Source organism: Elephas maximus, chromosome 7, assembly GCF_024166365.1.
Source record: "Elephas maximus indicus isolate mEleMax1 chromosome 7, mEleMax1 primary haplotype, whole genome shotgun sequence".
Taxonomy (NCBI): Eukaryota; Metazoa; Chordata; class Mammalia; order Proboscidea; family Elephantidae; genus Elephas; species Elephas maximus.
In genome coordinates this window covers 24,448,087-24,467,567 of record NC_064825.1, presented here as the reverse complement: position 1 = coordinate 24,467,567, position 19,481 = coordinate 24,448,087, and the positions used below count along the sequence as shown (strand labels likewise).

The 19,481-nt window shown below is 40.9% G+C and overlaps 2 protein-coding genes across 5 annotated transcripts in view; both read right to left on the bottom strand.

The window, feature by feature from the left end:
- MAML2 (mastermind like transcriptional coactivator 2) overlaps window positions 1-8,894 on the bottom strand; it is a 397,090-nt gene extending 388,196 nt beyond the window's left edge. For both annotated transcript variants that reach the window (XM_049889484.1, XM_049889485.1), the window contains exon 1: window positions 7,052-8,894. In XM_049889484.1, the coding sequence (XP_049745441.1) occupies window positions 7,052-7,564 (513 nt within the window). In that variant the 5' untranslated portion in view covers window positions 7,565-8,894. The remainder of the gene's footprint in view (window positions 1-7,051) is intronic.
- A 5,418-nt stretch (window positions 8,895-14,312) lies between these two features.
- The window catches only part of CCDC82 (coiled-coil domain containing 82), a 32,742-nt gene continuing 27,573 nt past the window's right edge, over window positions 14,313-19,481 (bottom strand). For 2 of the 3 annotated variants that reach the window (XM_049889489.1, XM_049889488.1), the window contains exon 9: window positions 14,313-14,719. In XM_049889489.1, the coding sequence (XP_049745446.1) occupies window positions 14,654-14,719 (66 nt within the window). In that variant the 3' untranslated portion in view covers window positions 14,313-14,653. The remainder of the gene's footprint in view (window positions 14,720-19,481) is intronic. The other variant, XR_007518152.1, reaches the window with a different exon arrangement.

Here is a 19,481-nt window from a genome sequence, read left to right as displayed (position 1 = left end):
TTTCAAAGCTTTTGTTTAAACCATTAAGACCCAGGGACATCTGAGGTGCATTCAATATTGTTATCTGCCCATTTTCACAGCCATTCCTCTGGCAATCTGACTGTGGTAGGACCCTACTCTCTAGCCTTTGTCAGGCCTTGAGGAGAATGCTTAAGCCTCTCTCTGCATGCCCTCCACAAGGAAATGGAACAGCTTTTATTCTTTCACATCTGTCCCTTAGATATGTGTAGGAAAGGGTTGCAACTGGCAGCCATAGGTAGACAGCCCACTAGCTATGGTCAGCACCATGCCATGAATCAGGGACAGAAGGATTTATTGGCTTTTATCCTCTGCCATTTACTCCATAGGGCACCTCCCCTGTTCCCTGTGAATAGGGACCAAATGGGGGAAACTGGTATCCAACTGGGGCCCTGGTGGTACAGTGGTTAAGAGCTTAGGCTGCTAACCAAAAGGTCAGCAGTTCAAATCCACCAGCCACTCCTTGGAAATCCTATGGCGCAGTTCTACTCTGTCCTACAGGGTTGCTATGAGTCAGAATAGACTCAAAAGCAACTGGTTTGGGTTTTTTTTTTTTTGGTAGAATCTGTAACACATCTGTGTTAAAAAGCAAGTAAGTAAATAAGTAAATCTCAAAGACCATCTGGAAACACAGCTTCTCATAAATTTCTTCTAGCAATTTTTTCTTTTTAAATGAAAAGGCTTTTTCCAAGTAACTAAACAAGCAAACTCTTTTATTGGTAGGATCAGTTTACACATCAAGAGAATACCCTTTTACCCACAGAGCAATTCTTGTTTGTTGTGCTGGAAGTGCTGGTAAGCCTAAGAAGAGAGGTGTAGTTGGTTCTGCTTCTTTTAGTTTCTCTTCTGTGTCTAGCTAGTATGCTTTTAAAACCATCTTCCTCCAGTGCCAAAGGCCATGTCACGCTGTATATAACTCACTATGAATGGGAGAAGTGTGTAAATAGCAAGGCATTAAGCAGCTCAAGGGACTTGAAGATAGGTAATACAGAACACTTAGGCAATGCGCTATGAGAAGAGGCTGCTGGAGGGGAAATGTTATACTTGTCTTCAAGTGTATGAAGGATTATTATTGCTTCCTAGCTGCTGACTCCTCTGAGCTTTCCTTATTCTGCCACTTTCCAAGGTTTCTGAATTACTCTTGCCAGAGCTCCAGACCCTCCAGGACGCGGGTTGACCTCGCATGTCACCCGCACCACTTAGGCCCAGCCATAATATCAGATAGGATTCTCTCTCTGCCCCCCAGACACCTAATGTTCATGCCCATTCGCTTACCCTGTGTGTGCTCAGCCACCCCATCCATCCCGCATGTCCACATTCTCTGCCTCCTCCAGGCCCCACTGGTGACCCACATTCTCCATAAGGCTATCCCTGACCTGGGTGTGAATCTCTCTCCTCCCAATTACTAATAGTACTCATATTTTGAGCACCTCCTATGATTAAGGCACTATACTGACTGTCTGTTACGCTGAGTAGTATTGGTTTTGTTCTACAGATGAAGATACTGATGTCCAAAAAAGGATACAATTATTTTCCCAAGCTCATATAGCTAGTGGGTGTGAACTAGGGATCCAAACACAGTTCCAGGTACAAAAGCTATGCATTAAATTCTTCCATTTTACCATATCTCTAAGTCTTTTTTTTTCCTAAGTCTGAGTTTCCTCATTTGTAAAATGTAGTAAATATTGCTTATTTATCCACTTTTCGCAGATATTACATAAAATATGTGCCTTGTATATTCTCTTGTTGTTGTTGTGTGCTCTCTAGATGATTCTGATTCATAGCAGCCCAATACGACAGAGTAGAACTGCCCCACAGGGTTTCCTAGGCTGTAATCTTTACAGGAGCAGATCACCAGGTCTTTTCTCCTTTGGAGCCACTGGTGGGTTCAAATTGCCAACCTTTCAGTTAGCAGCTGAATGCTTAACCATTGCGTCACCAGGGTTCCTTTTGTATATTCTAGAACCCAATAAATATTTGTTCCTGCCTTCCTATGATATTCTATACCAGTTCTGGTCCGTCTTACTTAGCTGTTGATTTACTGAGGTGGTCTTGATTTCCTCACTAGACTGTGAGAAGGGTGTATGTCTTCTTCAGTGATTCACCCTATTCTCCCACAGAACCTATTAGGATATGAGGGAAATTTAGCATTAAAATGGAGAAAGAAGAATTCAGAACGGTTTTCAAGAAACACGGTCCTGCCTATGAACATATATAAGGGACTGAATTAAAGAGTAAGGAAGTAGTAGAATTCACTCAGAACAGTTTTGCTGCAGTGCAAAGGTGAACTGGATGACTTTTTTCAAAATTTCCTTCTAGGCTTTTTTAGATTAAATACCAGTGCAAAATAAATAAATAAATAAGCAAAAACAATAAAAACAAAAGCAGCTAATCATGGCCACTCTTTTAGTGATATTTACATGCTATGTATGTCTAAGAACATTAAATGTTTGCCTTGGTGTATACAAAATGTTTACAGGCGTAGAGAAGCCGTAAGGTATTAAACTTTACAATTTAGAAAGATTTGATGAACACACCACCTAGCAATGGCATTAGTTCAAACAAAGAAAGCAGACCCCTTTTATAAACAAACATTGACCTAAACAAGCAAGACATCTTGGTTTACATGATAACATCGCCTTGCTGTCAAAGCAAGCTTTCTGTCAATTTTTGATAAAGGATTGTGGCAACTTCTCTCTCCACTTGAACTCTTCTACCTTTGTGAGATTGTATAGCTATATTTACTTGAAAGATGTGGTAGAGAGGTCTTGGATAGATAAGAACTCTCCCTTTATTACTTTGGTCTGGAAATACAAAGTACAAAAATAGGTCAGTTCTTAAGAATTGATGGCTACATATATAAATAATGTAAACACTCCTATCACTGTCGTGGGGAGGACATCTGTCATGTGGACAGCTATAGACACCCAGGTCTGGCCAACGAGTCATTCCCGTTCTCGGCCCCTCACTTAAACAGCTCTCAAATTTTGAACTGTCAATCGGAAACTTGATTATTATCAGTTCAAAATAACCAAGGAACTCTGGCAGTGATTTAACTTGTTTGACTTTCTTAAGCTAACAATTAACATTTTAGACTATTGTTGACAAAATATTTAACTTTCCCCATGCCATTTGTATAAGCAACTTTTCTAATATTCCTTAGAAACTCTAGTGGACACACCTTCCCAAAGCTTCTCTAGCCCACATAAGGGCCTGTAAAGGACGTGTATTCCCAGACCACAAACACTTTCACAACGTTGCACATTTTAACTAGGATTTACTGGGACCTTCAGGAACACTTAAGAACACTGATATCTCAGCCTTATCTTGACAGCACTAAATTTGAAATACCAATCCCTCTATTTACAATAAAAGCTATTTCACCAGACAACTGAAAGCTCAGGATACATTTAATCTCTTGGGGTGGGGGGCGGAACTGGTATTATCAATTCATTGTTTAGTAGTTTATTATTAGTAATGCTGGTAATAATGTCTTGCATTCCTGTAGTGCTTTATTTTTTCCAAAGGCTATTTGGAAACACATGTTCATCTGTTTGTCTCAGCAAGAGAGGGCAGCCTTATTGTTCTTTCCGTTTTACAGGTGGCTGTTAAGTGACTTGTCTTGGGTCACACATTTGGTAAGTGATCAAGGAGGCACAAAACTGGGCTACAGACTCCTTGTCAGATCTGCTTTCTTTCCTCCACACCACATTAGAGAAAGGATAATCTCTGAAGCCAAAGACGGCTTGGGACCACTTATCCACCCATCTTACTACTACAGTCGATGCAACAGAAAAATAGCTTGTCTCAGGCAAAGGGGAAAGATTAAAAATGTACCGCGGAAGCTCTAAGCCTTACTGTTCCATGGACCAGCAATTATTCAGTTTCACAGTCCATTCAAAGACTCAAACATACTTCACCAGAAAATGATTTAGTGCATAAAGCCTGTTCCAAGTGGTTAGAAAGGCAGATCTCAAAGCCCTATGATCTGGGCCCTCTGAAAAGCCTTATTCCTGCCGTCTCTGCAGCAGCGGGGCTTCCCCCTGAACTTGTACTTGAGCTAAATGAAGAAACTGGCTGAGTAAGGACTGCAGAATTAGGTTCTTAATGTGGACAGAATTAGATCTGTCTTGGAGGTTATTCTGCATTGTTCTTGAAACTTAGGCTATTGAAAGAACTCAGACATTATGTATCCCTTGCAGTCTAACACTCCTCAAAGTCAACACTATCCCACAGAATCTCTCTTTTCCTCTCATCCATTCATTCGTTCATCAGTAAATATTACCCACTATGTACAAGGCATTGTACTAAGGTATGAAGGACACAGAGCTTTCATCCATGGACACTAATACGTATTTGATTTTAGATGATCAATATTCTCTCCCTTTCTCTGAAGGATATTTATGGCCACGTGACATATAAATTAACCATTAAAGTGATACATTCAACACACTCAGACCACATAAATCTGGTTATGGACCCAAGAGCAATAAAATTAAGAAAGAATTCTGACACTCATTCTGAGCAGAGGCCCTTGTAAATTAGAAGTGTCTCTGAAAGTAAGAGAAGCCCAAGTGAAGTGAGACCTGCAGATGTGAATCACTCCCAAAAACCGAGGCCTCCCTTCGGACACAATGTTATCAGGTCAATACAGTACTTGCATCACCATCTCTGAGTACCATGCTGAGTAACAAAGCGCCAAATTTAGAAGCTAAAATGGAGAGGGAATTTCCAATAGCCAAAAGGCTGGGCCGGGGGAGGGGGTGGGGGGAGGGAGGTAAACCTTGCAGCACCACATGTTTTCAGTGAAAAGCAACCGTTGGAAAGAAATTGTTCTTTTCACTCCTTACATTCTCCTCTCATCATAACCACACTCGGAGAAGGAGCTTCTCCAAGCGAATGCTTCAGGAGATAGCTAGTGGCTAGAAGAGAGAAAACAGATTCCCTTGAGAACAGGGGTGCCATAGCAGCCACCTCTGGCTTCTGCAGCAGAAAGCCTTTAAAAGTTGGGAATGGTCAGAGGCTGTTCTCGCACTTCCCTCTCAGTTTGGATATTGCTATTGTCAAGTTTCAATAACCACTGAAGTTGGTTTCATTTTACATCCTGAAACCTCCAAGAGGCAACCTCATTTTATTTCCAAGCTGGAGAAAAAGCAAAAACCGAAAGACCAGAGCCGTAAGCAAACATGCCACTGTGGTGCTGGTTAGAGGCTGGGAGGTGAAGCTACAGGACAAGCCCACACTGTGGCCCTTTAACGGCCCCTCCAGTCTTGGCACCCACGGCAGAGATTAGTCTTTTCCACTCGGGTTTGGGCTGGTTGCCTCATTCTGTGTATCATCCTCAGAAACACTTACCAGGAGACTGAAGCACACAAAGCCGTATTATTGGGAGACTTGCAGACAGATTATAAATTTACTGGGGACAATCAAGGCATTTAGATACTTTTGGCTGCAGATGCCGGTGACACACACATACATACAAACCTCATTCTTTTCTCCATTTGAGCAATTCTTTACCCCCTCCTTCACCTCAGCATCTCTCTTTCACAAAACAATTCCCCACTGCTCTCCTAGGGAATTCCAGGGAGAGGTGGGGATAGAACAGGTGGTAGAGAAAGAAAATTAGACCTTAACATGCTACTGTAAGCCCACAGGCTAATTGTATTCAGGGATAAAAGAGTAAACGCTAGTCAACTTCACTGTTAGCAATAAGTTATTTTGCATCAGGAGCTGGCTTCAGGAAGTTGCAATTGTCTTCCTGGAAACTTCATCACCATGGACCAAAGCCAGGGAAGGGGTGGGGGGCAGGGGGGCAGAAAAAAGAATGCTATGGACCTGGGTGGAGGATGCCTCTCTGCCTAGAGCTCATTTTCATTCTCCTTTGGATGAGGAGTCACTGAGCTACTGCCATCCTCTCCTTTAGATGTTTTGAGTACTTTTGGGCTTGCATGACCATTTCCGGCTGCTGACTTTCATTAAGGCTGGTTTGGGTAAACTGAACTGTGTTATAAGCAGACACAGGACTTCAAGGGCCCTGCAGGACTCAGCAATGAAGGAGGAAGCCCGCAGGGCTGCAGGGCAGGGCTCCACCTTCTACCCAGAGGCCACTGGCCCAGCAGCTTCTGGGGAAGCCAGTGCATGGCTGGCAGTCACCTGACCAGGGCTGGCACCAGGAGCCAATGATTCAAGGGATACTCCCTCTGGGATGGGGTGTGTCCGTGCCTCTGAGAAACTTAATCAGAACTTTTGGGTTTGATATCCTGTCACCAGGAGTGGCTGAAGACAAGGCACTTCCTAGGATGATATCTGTGTAAATAGCCCCTTTCTGCCTGCCTGCTTTGATGAATGCATTCCTGGTTTGGGGTGCCTATGAAAAGAAGCTAGACGGGAGGGGGTAGGCAGGTCTATAGGAAATCAGGGAGTAGGCCTCTTAGAAATATTCCCTCACCAGTCTCTCTTTGGGATATTTTCCCCTCAATTTTTTCTTTTTTGGCAGAGGGGACACTCAGCAAATTACTCTGTGGTACAGATTATCACTTTATGTTCTCTTAACTCAAGAAGATGGACCCACTTCAGAGGGGAGGAGGAATGGGGCAAGAAGAAAAAGGTTTTCCCAGAGGTCAGCAGGGCTGATAAAGACTCAGGCTGATGAATGGCTTGTGGGGCCTAATCAGAGCTGGCGAGTCCAACGAAGCAGGAAGATCGTTGACAGAGGGCCTTCCTCCGTGGCTCAGATTTTGTAGCCTCTTCTACAAGCTCTAGCCCCCTGGAGAGCCTCTGGAAAACTCTGATTTCCCACTAGTTTTAAGGAGAGCTCTACATGTGGAGGAAAACCCACCAGTGAGCCCCAGCAGAACTGGATGAGTAAGAGCACAAAATTGCACAAACAACACGCCCGCTGGCCGTTGAGGTAGTCAGGCAACATCATGGCCCTTTCCACTGCCATCTACTTAAGTTAGGCCAATGCAAGCTCTGCCCTCACAAACAGGCCACATGACCACAGCCAGAAACGTGAGAAAACCAGGTGCCTTACCGCAATCAGGGCTGAGTTCCTCTGGTCCCCCGAGGTCGAAGCTGGTGGCTGCTGCTCCCCGTTGATCCCACCACCGCCACCATTATTGCTACTGTTCAGCAGGTGTTGCTGGTGGTGATGGTGGTAGTCTGGTGGGGGCGGTGGAGCTGCTGTTGCTGCTGCTTGAGAGGCCGGAGGTGGGGCAGCAGGGGGCGGTGGAGGGGCTGTAGTGGTGGCAGCAGTGGTGGTGGCCTTGGTGTGTTTGCCAGCCTTTCTTGCCCCCTGGCCATGCTGGACAAGGCTCAGGAGCTGCAAGGTGCTCTCTCTTTCCCGGTCTGAGCTCTCGGCCCTACCACGTTCATAGCGTCCTTCGCAGCTCAGGTGGTGTTGGCGGCAGACGGCTATTCGAGCCCGTAGGCGCTCCACGATAGCGCTGTGCACTCTCGGGGTGACTGAGCCCCCTCCAAGGAGTCCCGCCCCAGGGGCCCCTCCTAGCCCTCCTGCAGGGGCCTGTGGGGGCGCTGTGTCCCCCATCTTACTGGACACAATGATTGCTGCCTCTGCGATGGTGAGGTGGAAGGAGGCTACTGCTGGCTATTGCAGGCAAATTTGTTTTTGACAATGTGAGCTCAGTGTTCAGGGCCACATGAATAGAGGTCTTCAGAGGTTGGGGGAGCTGTGGAGAAGGTATGGGGGAGGGGAACTAGTAAAAAGAGGGTGGGGAGAAAGAATAGAAACCAACTGGAGAGAATAAGTTGGAAACAAACCCTGATCAACTAACTCTAATTGCGTTTGACAGCTCTGGAGAAGTTGGACAGAGTTTGGTGGGTTTTTTTTCCCCCACCAAGCTGACAAGAGCCACTAGGTACTTTGTAAACACTCGATCTGGGAGGATAGATGAAGAATTCAGGGATTGTCAAGCTAGAGACAGAAAGAGACAGCAATGGGAATTGAGGGAGGGATTAACAGAGAGCTGGACTCCCCCTCACCTACTTGTGTCGGAAAAATTCTTTATGAGGCTGTACCTGCAGAGAAACACATTTCTACCGTGGTCTACGTAACCAGCAGCCTTTACTTTTCCTCAGGTTAAAAAAAAAAAAAAAATGTGCTGTTTCAGAAGATTTTCAAAGTCAATGTTCAAAACGTACAAGAACCAAAGGAAACTGTCTTTTGGCTTTTAATTTTTCTTCCCTTCCCCTTTGCTCCCGGTGCTTTCTCCTCTTTGGGGTACTGTAGAATGTTGTCTTCTCCCAAAAGAGGGAGACAGCTTTTCAATTGTTAACAATGTCAGTAATTGGACTTTTGAACCATGCTTTTTTCTTCAGCTAATCCAATCACCGGTAAACTCCTCATTCCCTCTAAGGTTTCCTAGCTTTAAATGAAAGCAATCTGAAGTCCCTAGCCACTGAGAGAGATCCTTCACCACATTTTTTTCTTTCCCGCTTACGTTTCTATTCCTCACCCCCGGCTCTATTCTAATACAGTATCAAGAGAGACAAACTCTCCCGAGAGTAATTTATAAACGATGGTCAAACTTACAAACTTCCAGCAAATTGCACCGAGTCATGTCCAGCCACTTTTCTGTCCACTTTTGTACATTCCATCCCCGGCCAGTGGATCTGAGGGTCTGGACTCGCAATAAGCAATGTGGTTCTATCTCTTGTATTGCTCCGCTTTATAGATGGAAAAAAAAAGTAGCTTGTATTTTCCTTTCTCTTTCTCGTCTGTTGTTAGCCGCTTTGCTGACACTGGCCCCACTGCCCGGAGTCACGGCGATACACAGGCTTTCATTGTGCTCCGATAGGAGAGGGAGAGAAAGAGAGAGAGTGAGACAGAGAGGGAGAAAGAGAGCCAGCAAGCTGCAGATGGGGGGGGTGGGGGGGGGAGGGGGAGGGCGGGAGAGCCTAATCGAGGCTCCCTGGTGGAAGGCTGGTGCCACTGCACGAGTGAGTAATTGTAGCCAGGCACCGGGGAAAGGGGAACGCAGAGGGCCTCCCAGTGGCTGAAGAGGTAAATCCCAAAGCCTGCGCCTCTCAAAAGCTGTCAGCTCAGCCTCAGACTTGGTTAAGCGGGAAAGGCTGGGGAAACTCCCCAGCCCCTACACAAAGATTTCACCAGCTCTAAATGTTCAAGAAATTCCCGGCCAGGGAATGTATTTTCCCTTTCAGATCTACATTATATTCCCCTGAGAACATCACTTTCATTTTTCAATATTTTGTAAATGACACCACTGAGCACCCTAGCGAGAGCTAGGTGAGCACTGAGGAAATGTTCATTAGAATAATAAGGAAGACTGTACGTATAGCGGGAGCAATGGTTAAGCTCTCGGCTGCTGACTAAAAAGGTCGGCAGTTCGAATCCGCCAGCCGCTCCTTGGAAACTCTACGGGTCAGTTCCACTCAGTTCTATAGGGCGACTGAGAGTCTGAATTGACTCCACGGCAACGCGATTTTTTGGTACATTTGGAGGGGGGAAGGAGGGGAGGAGGAGGGAAAGGATATTATTAGCTCCTTTTTTTCTTTTTTAAGGGCAGGCAGGTATATGTCTACCTGTCTGCTTGTTTCTGTGCCTCTGGGTAAGTCAGTCTGGGTGATCATAAGCAAATCAATAGATTATTTTATGAGGATGAAATTACTAATACCAGTTCTAGAAGTTAAAAAAAAAAAGGAGGGGGTATTTTTATTTTAAAAGACAGTATTGCCTATGACAAACCAACTGAAAATCTGAAGTACCCACCATTATCTGGTTTACATACATAAGAAAACTGATATGCAGCAGTTGGGTTTAAGAAAGTTGAATAACAGAACGCTTAGACTATTGTTCCTTGATGTTCAGTGATAGTGACAAACCTTTATTCTGCATACTTGTTAATTATGCAGAATAAAGTAAGATGAACACAATGCAGTAGCAGGGCAGTGAGGGCCATAAACATTCTAGGTGTCCTAACATTTGAATTTGAAGTTTCAAATGAAGCTTTATCAAACTCTAGCATTTCAGTAACATGGTCCTGCTTCAAACTGGACTATGGATAGGCATGAATGGGTAAAATCAAGCAGATGCTTTAAAACTGGATTTATTTACAATTTAGTTCCCTATAGGCTGGTCTACATTAGTCCATTTTATTTTCACAAATCCTGGAATGTTAGTTTGGAAATAGGAACAAGAACACTCTAATAGAATATAACTTTTTTACTTTTCATTGGAACATAGCTCCCTCTGTCCTTTCTAGGACTAAGCTCCTCATTCATCCTACCAACAAAGGCAGAAAAGTATCTTTGTTAGGCATGCCAAATTTGTATGGAGAACTCTCATTCAAATTTCTTAAAACTATCATGTCATTAAAAAGTGAAGGAGTTTTGATAATTTTATCTTTTAAAATTGTGTTTATTATTACATTCTATTACCATGGGGATTTTACATGCAACAATCACACTTGAAAAAATATTTCAATTTAAACCCTACTACTGTTCGCTCTACAACCTGCAGTACCAAGGAGTCCTTGGTCAAATTAGCTACTCCTAAATGATATAAACTTTAATTTTTATGCTGGACTTCCATGTACCTTAAAAATTATAAAGACATTTAATAAATGTTTATACTATATTTTTGTGGTGTAGGACACTTTGGAATATCTTTTAATACGCACTTACCCTTATACAACCATTTAATCTCAAATTGTCATTATTATAAATGTTCTCATCTCTGTTCACACCAGCTACTGTTTATTAAATGATTATTGTTCCAGGCACAGTTTAGCATCTGTGATCTTCCCTAACCCACAAAGCAAGTCCTTGGACGGTACAGATGATCAACATGCTCTGCTGTTAACCAAAAGGTTGGAGGTTCAAGTTTACCCAGAAGGGCATTGGGAGGCCTGGTGATCTATTTCTGAAAATCAGTCATTGAAAACCCTATGATGGGGTGCCATGAGTCAGTATCAACTCACAGGCAATTGATTTAATTCACAAATAATCCTGACAGATAGGTATTTTTTAACCCTATTTATAAAGAGAAAACCGAGACCCATAGAAATTACTTGTTCCAGGTCACGTAGCTAGGAAGTAACAAACCAAGACTCACAACTGACTTCAAACTTATCCTCTCTTACTGCCTCAATTTATCAAGTGTGGCAAGTTAGGGAAGGCTGACTATCCCTAAGTAGTTTACGGGCTCCAATTACCCCTCAGTCACACTGGAGTCTAAGTAAGTTTCATGACACTCCCAAGGAATGAGAAGTGGATAGAACTATTCACCCGAAACAAGGCTGAGAGCAAACAAAATAGGAAACACGACCGCTTACATCCAATTGCCCTTTTTATGGTATCGTCCCCCCACAATCCCAAAACTTCTGTATAGACTTAGGAATTCTTTCAAGTATTACTTTCCTTTTACTTGTCTATTTCTGTTTTCTGTATCATCTCTACTACCCATAGCTACCTAACACTAAAGCTCCTAACACTAAGTAACAAATATGCATATTTAAAAAAATTCAAAGACATATATGTTCACAAATGATTTATTTACAGTGTTATATTGATTGATATTGATAAAATAAAAAAAATAGTAGGTGATAATACCTATAAAAGTTAATTCTATTTTGTCAACATTTCTTATAAATTACTTGCTTTTGGTTCCGTAATCCATAATTCTCACTTCCTAATAGCCTGTCTAAAAAACTGTCCTATATAGGGTTGCTATGAGTCGGAATTGGCTTGATGGCAACGGGGTTTTTTTTTTTTTTTTAAGAGCCTGTCTCTTTGCCATTCTTTTGCTGTTATTACGAACCTAAAAGCCTCTAAAACAAACAAACAAAAAACCCATACCCATTGCCATCGAGTCAATTCTGACTCATAGAGACCCTATAGGACAGGGTAGGACAGCCCCATAGAGTTTCCAAGGAGCAGCTGGTGGATTTGAACTGCCAACCTTCTGGTTAGCAGCTGTAGCACTAAACCACTACACCACCAGAGTTTCCACAGAAGCCTCTGGTATTCTCCAGACACCCATTGAAGTAGCTTTCTCAGTTGCAATGACCTCAGACATGAGAAAAACTACCTACTGGCATTTTCTGATCAACAGCCAAAATGCTGTTCTAAAAGAGAAAGTTCTTCAAACCAAAAAGGTGCCTTACATAGGAACTGAGTCAGCTGCCATCATTAGTCCCTGGAATTATTACCTTGTATTACACAATAAAAGCATTAAAACTGATAAACAAAAAACACTCTAGTTGGAGCTCTTTCATGCTTGAGCTGTCTTTTGTCTGTACTGTTACATATGAACACTGCTGCTTCTAGGGTCATCAGAGATACTTCAGAGCGAATTCTCTTTTCTTTGGCCTTTCTTTTTAGAAGTCATTCATACTCCTTCACCCTTCCAACTTGATTATCGCTTCTCCTCCAGCTCTGCCTTGCTTCTTTCTGGACACTTGCTTCATCTTCGCCTTCCAACTCTGGCTTCACTTTTATTCCCTTCAGTTAAGGACTCTTTCCATATGCCAGAGAAATGTAGACAGGATAGAGATGTGACTAAAATTTCTATTTCACACTTTTGATGCACTCCACACATTAAACTTGAGCATCTTACCACTTTTGAGTTTTTTTTTTTTTTTTACCTAGCCTGTTTACAATAACAGGGATCATTTCAGGAAATGAGTTGCAGAAAATATTACACTCACTCCTCACTTAGGGACATGGTTAGGTTCCAAAGACCAGGTCATTATGTGAAAACCAGTGTCTTAGTTACCTAGTGCTGCTATAACAGAAATACCAAAAATGGATGGCTTTAACGAAGAGAAATTTATTTTCCTCATAGTAAACTAGGCTAGAAGTCCAAATTCAAGGCATCAGCTCCAGGGGAAAGCTTTCTCTGTCAGCTCTGGAGGGAGGTCCTTCTCATCCATTTCCCCCGGGACTAGGACCTTCTCCAAAAAGGAACTCCAGGTCCAAAGGATGAGTTCTGCTCCCGGCACTGCTTTCTTGGTGGTATGAGGTCCCCCTGCCTCTCTGCTCACTTCTCTCTTTTATATCTCAAAAGAGATTGGCTCAAGATACAATCCAATCTTGTAGATTGAGTCCTGCCTTGTTAACGTATCTGCTGCCTATCCCACCTCATTAACATCATAGAGGTAGGATTTACAACACATAAGAAAATCATACACAATGACAACATAGTGGACAACCACACAATACTGGGAATCATGGCCTAGCCAAACCAACACACATATTATTGGGGGACACAATTCAATCCAAGATAATTGATGTTATAGAAAACTGGAGGATGACCACATCAGATCATAAAATGGAGGATTATATCATTACATAATTGCCAAATTACATCATTACAATACTGCCAAACCACTGAGAGTCATGGCCCAGCCAAGCTGACATATAACCTTAACCATCACAGCCAGTCTCACACCTTGGTGTTCGTTACTGCCAGATGTACATCATTAATGTGCAAGATGGAAGGATAGTAGATTTTCTACTATTGTCCTAAGTGAAAAATGTAGGACAATGAGATAGTCAATAAGCGAGTAGCGGGTGTAGCTAAGTAATCTTCATGTAAGGACTTAATAAATTGTAGCTTTTTAAGTATGCACATATACTGAGGTCCATGCCATGAACCACTTAATAGATGAAGCCAGGCTCAACCAACACTTCCATTAAGACACAAGGATCTAAAATTCCACAGCAGAATAGATTCTACTAGAATACCACTTGTAAGTGTTAAAACTAAAGAACAGACAGGGTCCATTTGTTCACTCTATTCACTGAAAACTTAGATGAACAAAACAATGCAGATGCCGAAATACAATTTTAAAGTATTTTTGGCTAAATTTGTCTCTGCAATCCTCTCATCCTTAACATAGATACTTCTGTGGGAAAAGTTATAGATAAAAATTAATAAAATACATTTCAATCATTAATATCTAGATAAAACTGAATAGAAAAAAGAAAGAGCATTATAAAGCATGAAAATATATATCATGAAATTATTGTTGAATGTGATGGTTGAAAGACTCTGGAGACCTGAAATCCATTTCTATGGGAAACTTTAAGGAAAGAGAAAAGCACTCCTCTACCTGGAACAGGTAAACTCAGTCGGATTCCCAGGAAGGGGGACTGAATTGAATAATATATTGAGGTTTCTTCTATGGCCCACTGATTTAGATAATGATAATGGTTAAAATATATTAGCGAAGATCACTTAATACTGCAAATGGGTAATAGACACAGGCAGGTATTAAATGCAATGAGCACACGCAGATGTTAGACTAAACACATTTTAATATATATCATGTTTCTACTAAACTGACAAGACATGAACAGCTCATTCATTTGACAGTCACCTGTTTAAAGCCATTGTTATATAATTTTAAAATATATTTAATGACTTAAAAATTAGTCAGATTATGCTTTCTATGTACATCAGATACAAATTTTATTAAGCAGTAGAGTCCCATTTCACAGAAATTAAGATGAAATATGTTTTAAACAAGATAGTCTGCCATGAAGATATACAAAAATATAGAAATACAGGTCACATGATACACGGAAACAAGAGTCATGATCTTCATATTTACAGGAATTTATGAAATCTTCTCTGAAGGAAATGTGCTACAATTCAGTCAAACTTCTCATCTTGAAAATAATCCGCAAGACTGAGGTATTCTTCAAGTTGACCATATTTCTGCATATACAATACAAAAACTAGTTATTTTATGCAAAAAAAATGAAGATACGCCAAGCTTTTCAATCTACAGACACAAACGGGAAAAAGTACGTTTCATGGTAATTGTGAACAAAATTGTTTTTAGTATAAACAGGGGTTCAATTTAGAACAAGCATTTCTTACAGAAAACACTGGAAAGAGTTCAAGGTGAGGATGATTACTATTTTCATAACTCATAATGTTTCTTATGCTTATAACAGAAATGTAATGACTTTAATAATTTATTTGAAAAAGTTTTGTTGAATGCACAATATATATCAAATATTTCCCTAATAAATGTCTAGTTACAAGAAACATAAGATACTTTCCCTGCTCCTAAGGAGAACAGAGCTAAGTATCGCTACACCAGTAACAGTAAGTGCCACACAAAAGTACAGACACTGCATTATGGGGGTTCAGAAGTGCAGTCATGGTTAGTTGAGGGGACCAGGAAACACTTCATGAAAAATTGGCTTTCAAGCTGTGCCCAGGAGAAAAATATTCGGTAGGTAAAGATTCGATGGGGGCAGCTTTCTGTAGGAACAACAGTCCATCTAATAGTGACAAGACAAGAAAGTATGAGATATGACTACAATCAGAGATTTTTTTTTTAGGGGAATAGAGAGAGAGAGGGCTGAACCAAAAAGGTTGAGGTAAGAGAATAAAAAACATGAAATGTTAGGTTGAGTTTAGTAATAATTTGACAGGCAATAGAAAGCTGCTAAAGGCTTTTGAGCAGAGGACTGAAAATTGTAAAACAGCCATGTGTAGAATAGGTTGGCAGCTGGTTATGGGTCAGGTAATGAGGGTCCAGATTTGTGTGATAGCAATGAAGCTGGAAAGTAAAGAGCAAGGTAGAACAAGTTAAGAGAAGAGTCAAGGACGATTTGAAGATTTTAAGATTGAGAGGATAGGAGAATAATGACAGGGGTACTTCTCAGGGAAGATGGGTGAAGGGAAGAGATAATAAGTGATCACTTTCAGGCATACAGAATTCCAGGTACTTAGGAACGAAGTGGAAACCCCGGTGGTACAGTGGTTAAGGGTTTGGCTGCTAACAAAAAGGTCAGCAGTTCAAATCCACTAGGTACTTCTTGGAAACTCTATGGGGCAGTTCTACGCTGTCCCTATAGGGTTACTATGAACCGGAGTTGACTTGATGGCAACAGGTTTTTTTTTTTTTTGGTTTTATGAGGAGAGTTACTTCAGCTGAGAAGATTAAATGATCCAATGGTTTCTTGGCTCTGTTCATGAACTTTAATTTCAAGCCCAATGAGGTGAGAGAGGATTCTGCTGAGCCACATTTCTGTGGTGAAAGGAACGCACAGAAGGTATGTGAAGAGTATGGTATCCTTCTAGACATGGACCATGAAACCCATTCTTCCCTCAGATCTCTGTGATTGGATCACTTCCTCTGGGAAGGATGAAGAAAAGAACTTGAGGGGGAAGAGTCTATGGACTAGTTAGGGATTCTCTTGGCCTAGTACTCAGACAGCTTCCATTAGATAAGTATTCTAGGATTAAAAACCTACACTTTGAAAGTTTGGTTATTTGCCTGCTTTTTACATTATCTTTCTTTCTATTCTTTTTTCTCTATTATCTAGTAGATTTCCTTTGGAAAATTACAATTTATCTCAGCTCTACTCAGAAAAGAAGAGGGAAAGCTCTCCTTGCTTTTATTACTAAAACAGGTAATATTCATCGCTCACTTACTATTTGCTAGGTTCTATATTAAATGCCTAAAATGTGCTATTTGTAACTTTAATTATTATTATTTTGTTCCTATTTTACAGATGAGAAAAACTTAGGCTTGCAGAAATAAGGTAACTTGCCCTAAACTTCTACAGCAAGTAAGTGGCAGAGCAAATATTCAAAATCATGCTTTTAATTACTACATTATACTGTTTTTGAGATTTAAATGGTGGGGGTGGGGAGACAAAAAAACCCAGTGCCCTCGAGCACTTCAGTGAAAAAAGAAAAATCTCGAAAGGGAAAGGGAAACTCAGACGGCAATTACTATTACCTGGCTATCCCCTGACCTAAAGCGTTTCCTTCCATAATTTTTCTTTACTAAAATCTGGAGAGTTTTGGGTTTATTTTAACAATGAAGACTGCTCTCTTACAGTGTTAGAGAGATCCATCAATGAAAATAGCTGGAATTGTGGGAATGGAGTATGAAAGAGAGCTCAGTACATACAAGGAAGAGTGTGGAGTCTTCTACCCAAAGTAGCAGCTAGACTTGCAAAAAGGAATGGATGTGCCAAGGGACAGAGATTTAGAGAGGCCGAGGATATAATCTAGGTGCAACATGTTCTTTTAAGCAGTGGTCCTTAATCTTTAATTCGGTTAAGAATCACCTACTTTAACATTAGGTGTTTACTACCCCCAAGCATTCTCAACCAGTAGGTCTGGGGTAAGGCCAGGGATTATGGATTTTTTTCACAAACTCCTAACCAAAACAAAACAACAAAAGCATGCCAGTTGCCATCTCATAGATACCCCACGTGTTATGTATTCTACTCTGGGCTCTGTAGGGCTTTCATGGATGTGACCAGACCTTCTCTTCTGTGACTTCTCTTGGCGGGTTTGAACTATCAACCTTTTGGGTAGTAGTCCGGTACTTAACTAATTTGTGCCACCTAGGGTGCCACACAAACTCCTAGGTGATGCTAATATAGGTTTTTCAGGGCCATGTTGTGAGAAGTACCAGTTTAAGGCATGGAAGAAAAGAACAACGAAAAAAATGTTGAAAAAGGGAAAAGGAAGAGAACAAATGAGAAGAGTTTCAGAAAGGTGAGGGATATTCAATTATAATTTTAGATTCTTACTTATGTTAACAGTATTTACGCCATATGTTTAAAAATTACTTTAAATACAACTGTGAAATTAAAACTTGATACTTCTATTGACATACTTTCTTCATCCTGGTTCTCGTACCCACCACCCCATCCCAACAATCCTATGAACATCCCTGGAAACCTCATCATCACACGAACTTTTGTCTTAATGAAAAAAAAAAGTTAGAATTTCGCCAGTAGCATACTACGGCATATTCTTCAGCTCTATTTTAGAATGACATGTATTATTATTACATTTATTATATATAATAAATATATAAATATATAATACACATTCATTATATTGTTTTATTATAATTTTCTTATCATTTGCTCTCTTCTTACACTTACAGGGGTTTTTCTTACCCCTTTAGTATCACTAGATTTAAAAAAGATCATCCTAGTTTAAGGGTTAGGAACAAGAATGGAAAGAATAAAGTCAGTCTAACTGGCAGGCCTTTAGGAAGAAGGGACAGGTAAAGGAAAAAGCAACGTGTGAAACACAAGCTGGGAAGGAAAAACAAACAGTTTGTGTAAGACAAAAGACGGGGTTGACATCATTGGGAGTTAAGAGCACAAAGAGCAATGGATATGGCCATTCAAACAGCACTGAGTTCAAAGAATTCTAAAGGGTCTTAGTAACTGGGGTCATGAGACTGCAGTCAAAGGAGGAGGCTCCCATCATGAGAACACATGCAGGGCTATCGCTCTAACACACACAGGCACACAGGGATGGACAGAGTCAAGCTAAGAAATGTCAGAGCACTTGATAAATCATGAAATTTAATCACAGCACAAAAAGTTGTATATAAGTTTACACTGGCTATAAACTTCAATGGTTTCTAGGTAAAATTCTGAGAAAGTCCATGGACAAATTTTTTTTTAAAGTAGGAGGAATCCCAAAAAGAAAATGAGGCCCTTTGGGATTTTTATGTGCAAAAAATGTGCATATTGTTCCAAACACACATGACCTTGAAATACCATCAATGCTCAATGCTAAGTGTTAGTCTTTAAGCATGATATAACACTTAGCTTTTCTCTTCCTAAGAATTTCTTAGGAAATTCCTAATCCCTTCTGATGTCCCAAAATATTAAGATTTCTCTAAGCTACATGATTTGGAGATCCTTTTTATTTTTCTTCATTGTAATATTATTCTACATTAACTATTAATACATAATATAAGCACAGTGATTTTTCTACACCCAGTACACAATCCTTTATAAATGTGTCCCAATAAGTCTTGTCAGTTCCACCTAAGGTTTGGCAACACTTAAACACATCAATAAAAGCACTTAAGAGTTTAATGTTGCCTAGGTAAATGAAGACGGGAGTCTGGAAATTATTGGATAAATGATGGTTCTCCCCTAAGGCAAACAAAAAAGCACAAAAAGACAGGTGGGGGGAGAAGAACAATGTCAGCCTAGTTGGCAGGGGAAGGGAGAAGCAGGAGTAAAGTAAAAGAAAAAAGCTGAAGAGATTAAAATGAGAGAAAGAAGACTTAACGGTCAAGATGTGGGCAGCAGGCCAGGGGATCACTGGCTGGTGGCTGCAGTGGAAGGATAATTGTCAAAAGGGAAAACCAATAGTGATGTTATTCTCCAGACAAGGGAGATGTCCTCTCAGTTCTAAGAAGTTCCTTTTTTGTTGTTCTCTTTTACTTTCCCTTTGCTCATACATTTATTCTCTAGTTCTCTTGCCTTCTTCATTTTCCTCTTTTTCAAGTTTCCCTATGACATAACTCAGGCAGTGGATCTCAGGTCAGGTTTTCTTTTTTTTTAAGATAAAAATACCATTGATCTTAGTTGCCTGGAAATCTACTATTTGTTCTCTCTTACACATTCATGTAACTAGACTTGTTTCAGAAGACTGCAATCATATTAGCATTCTTTCCATTTACAATAAA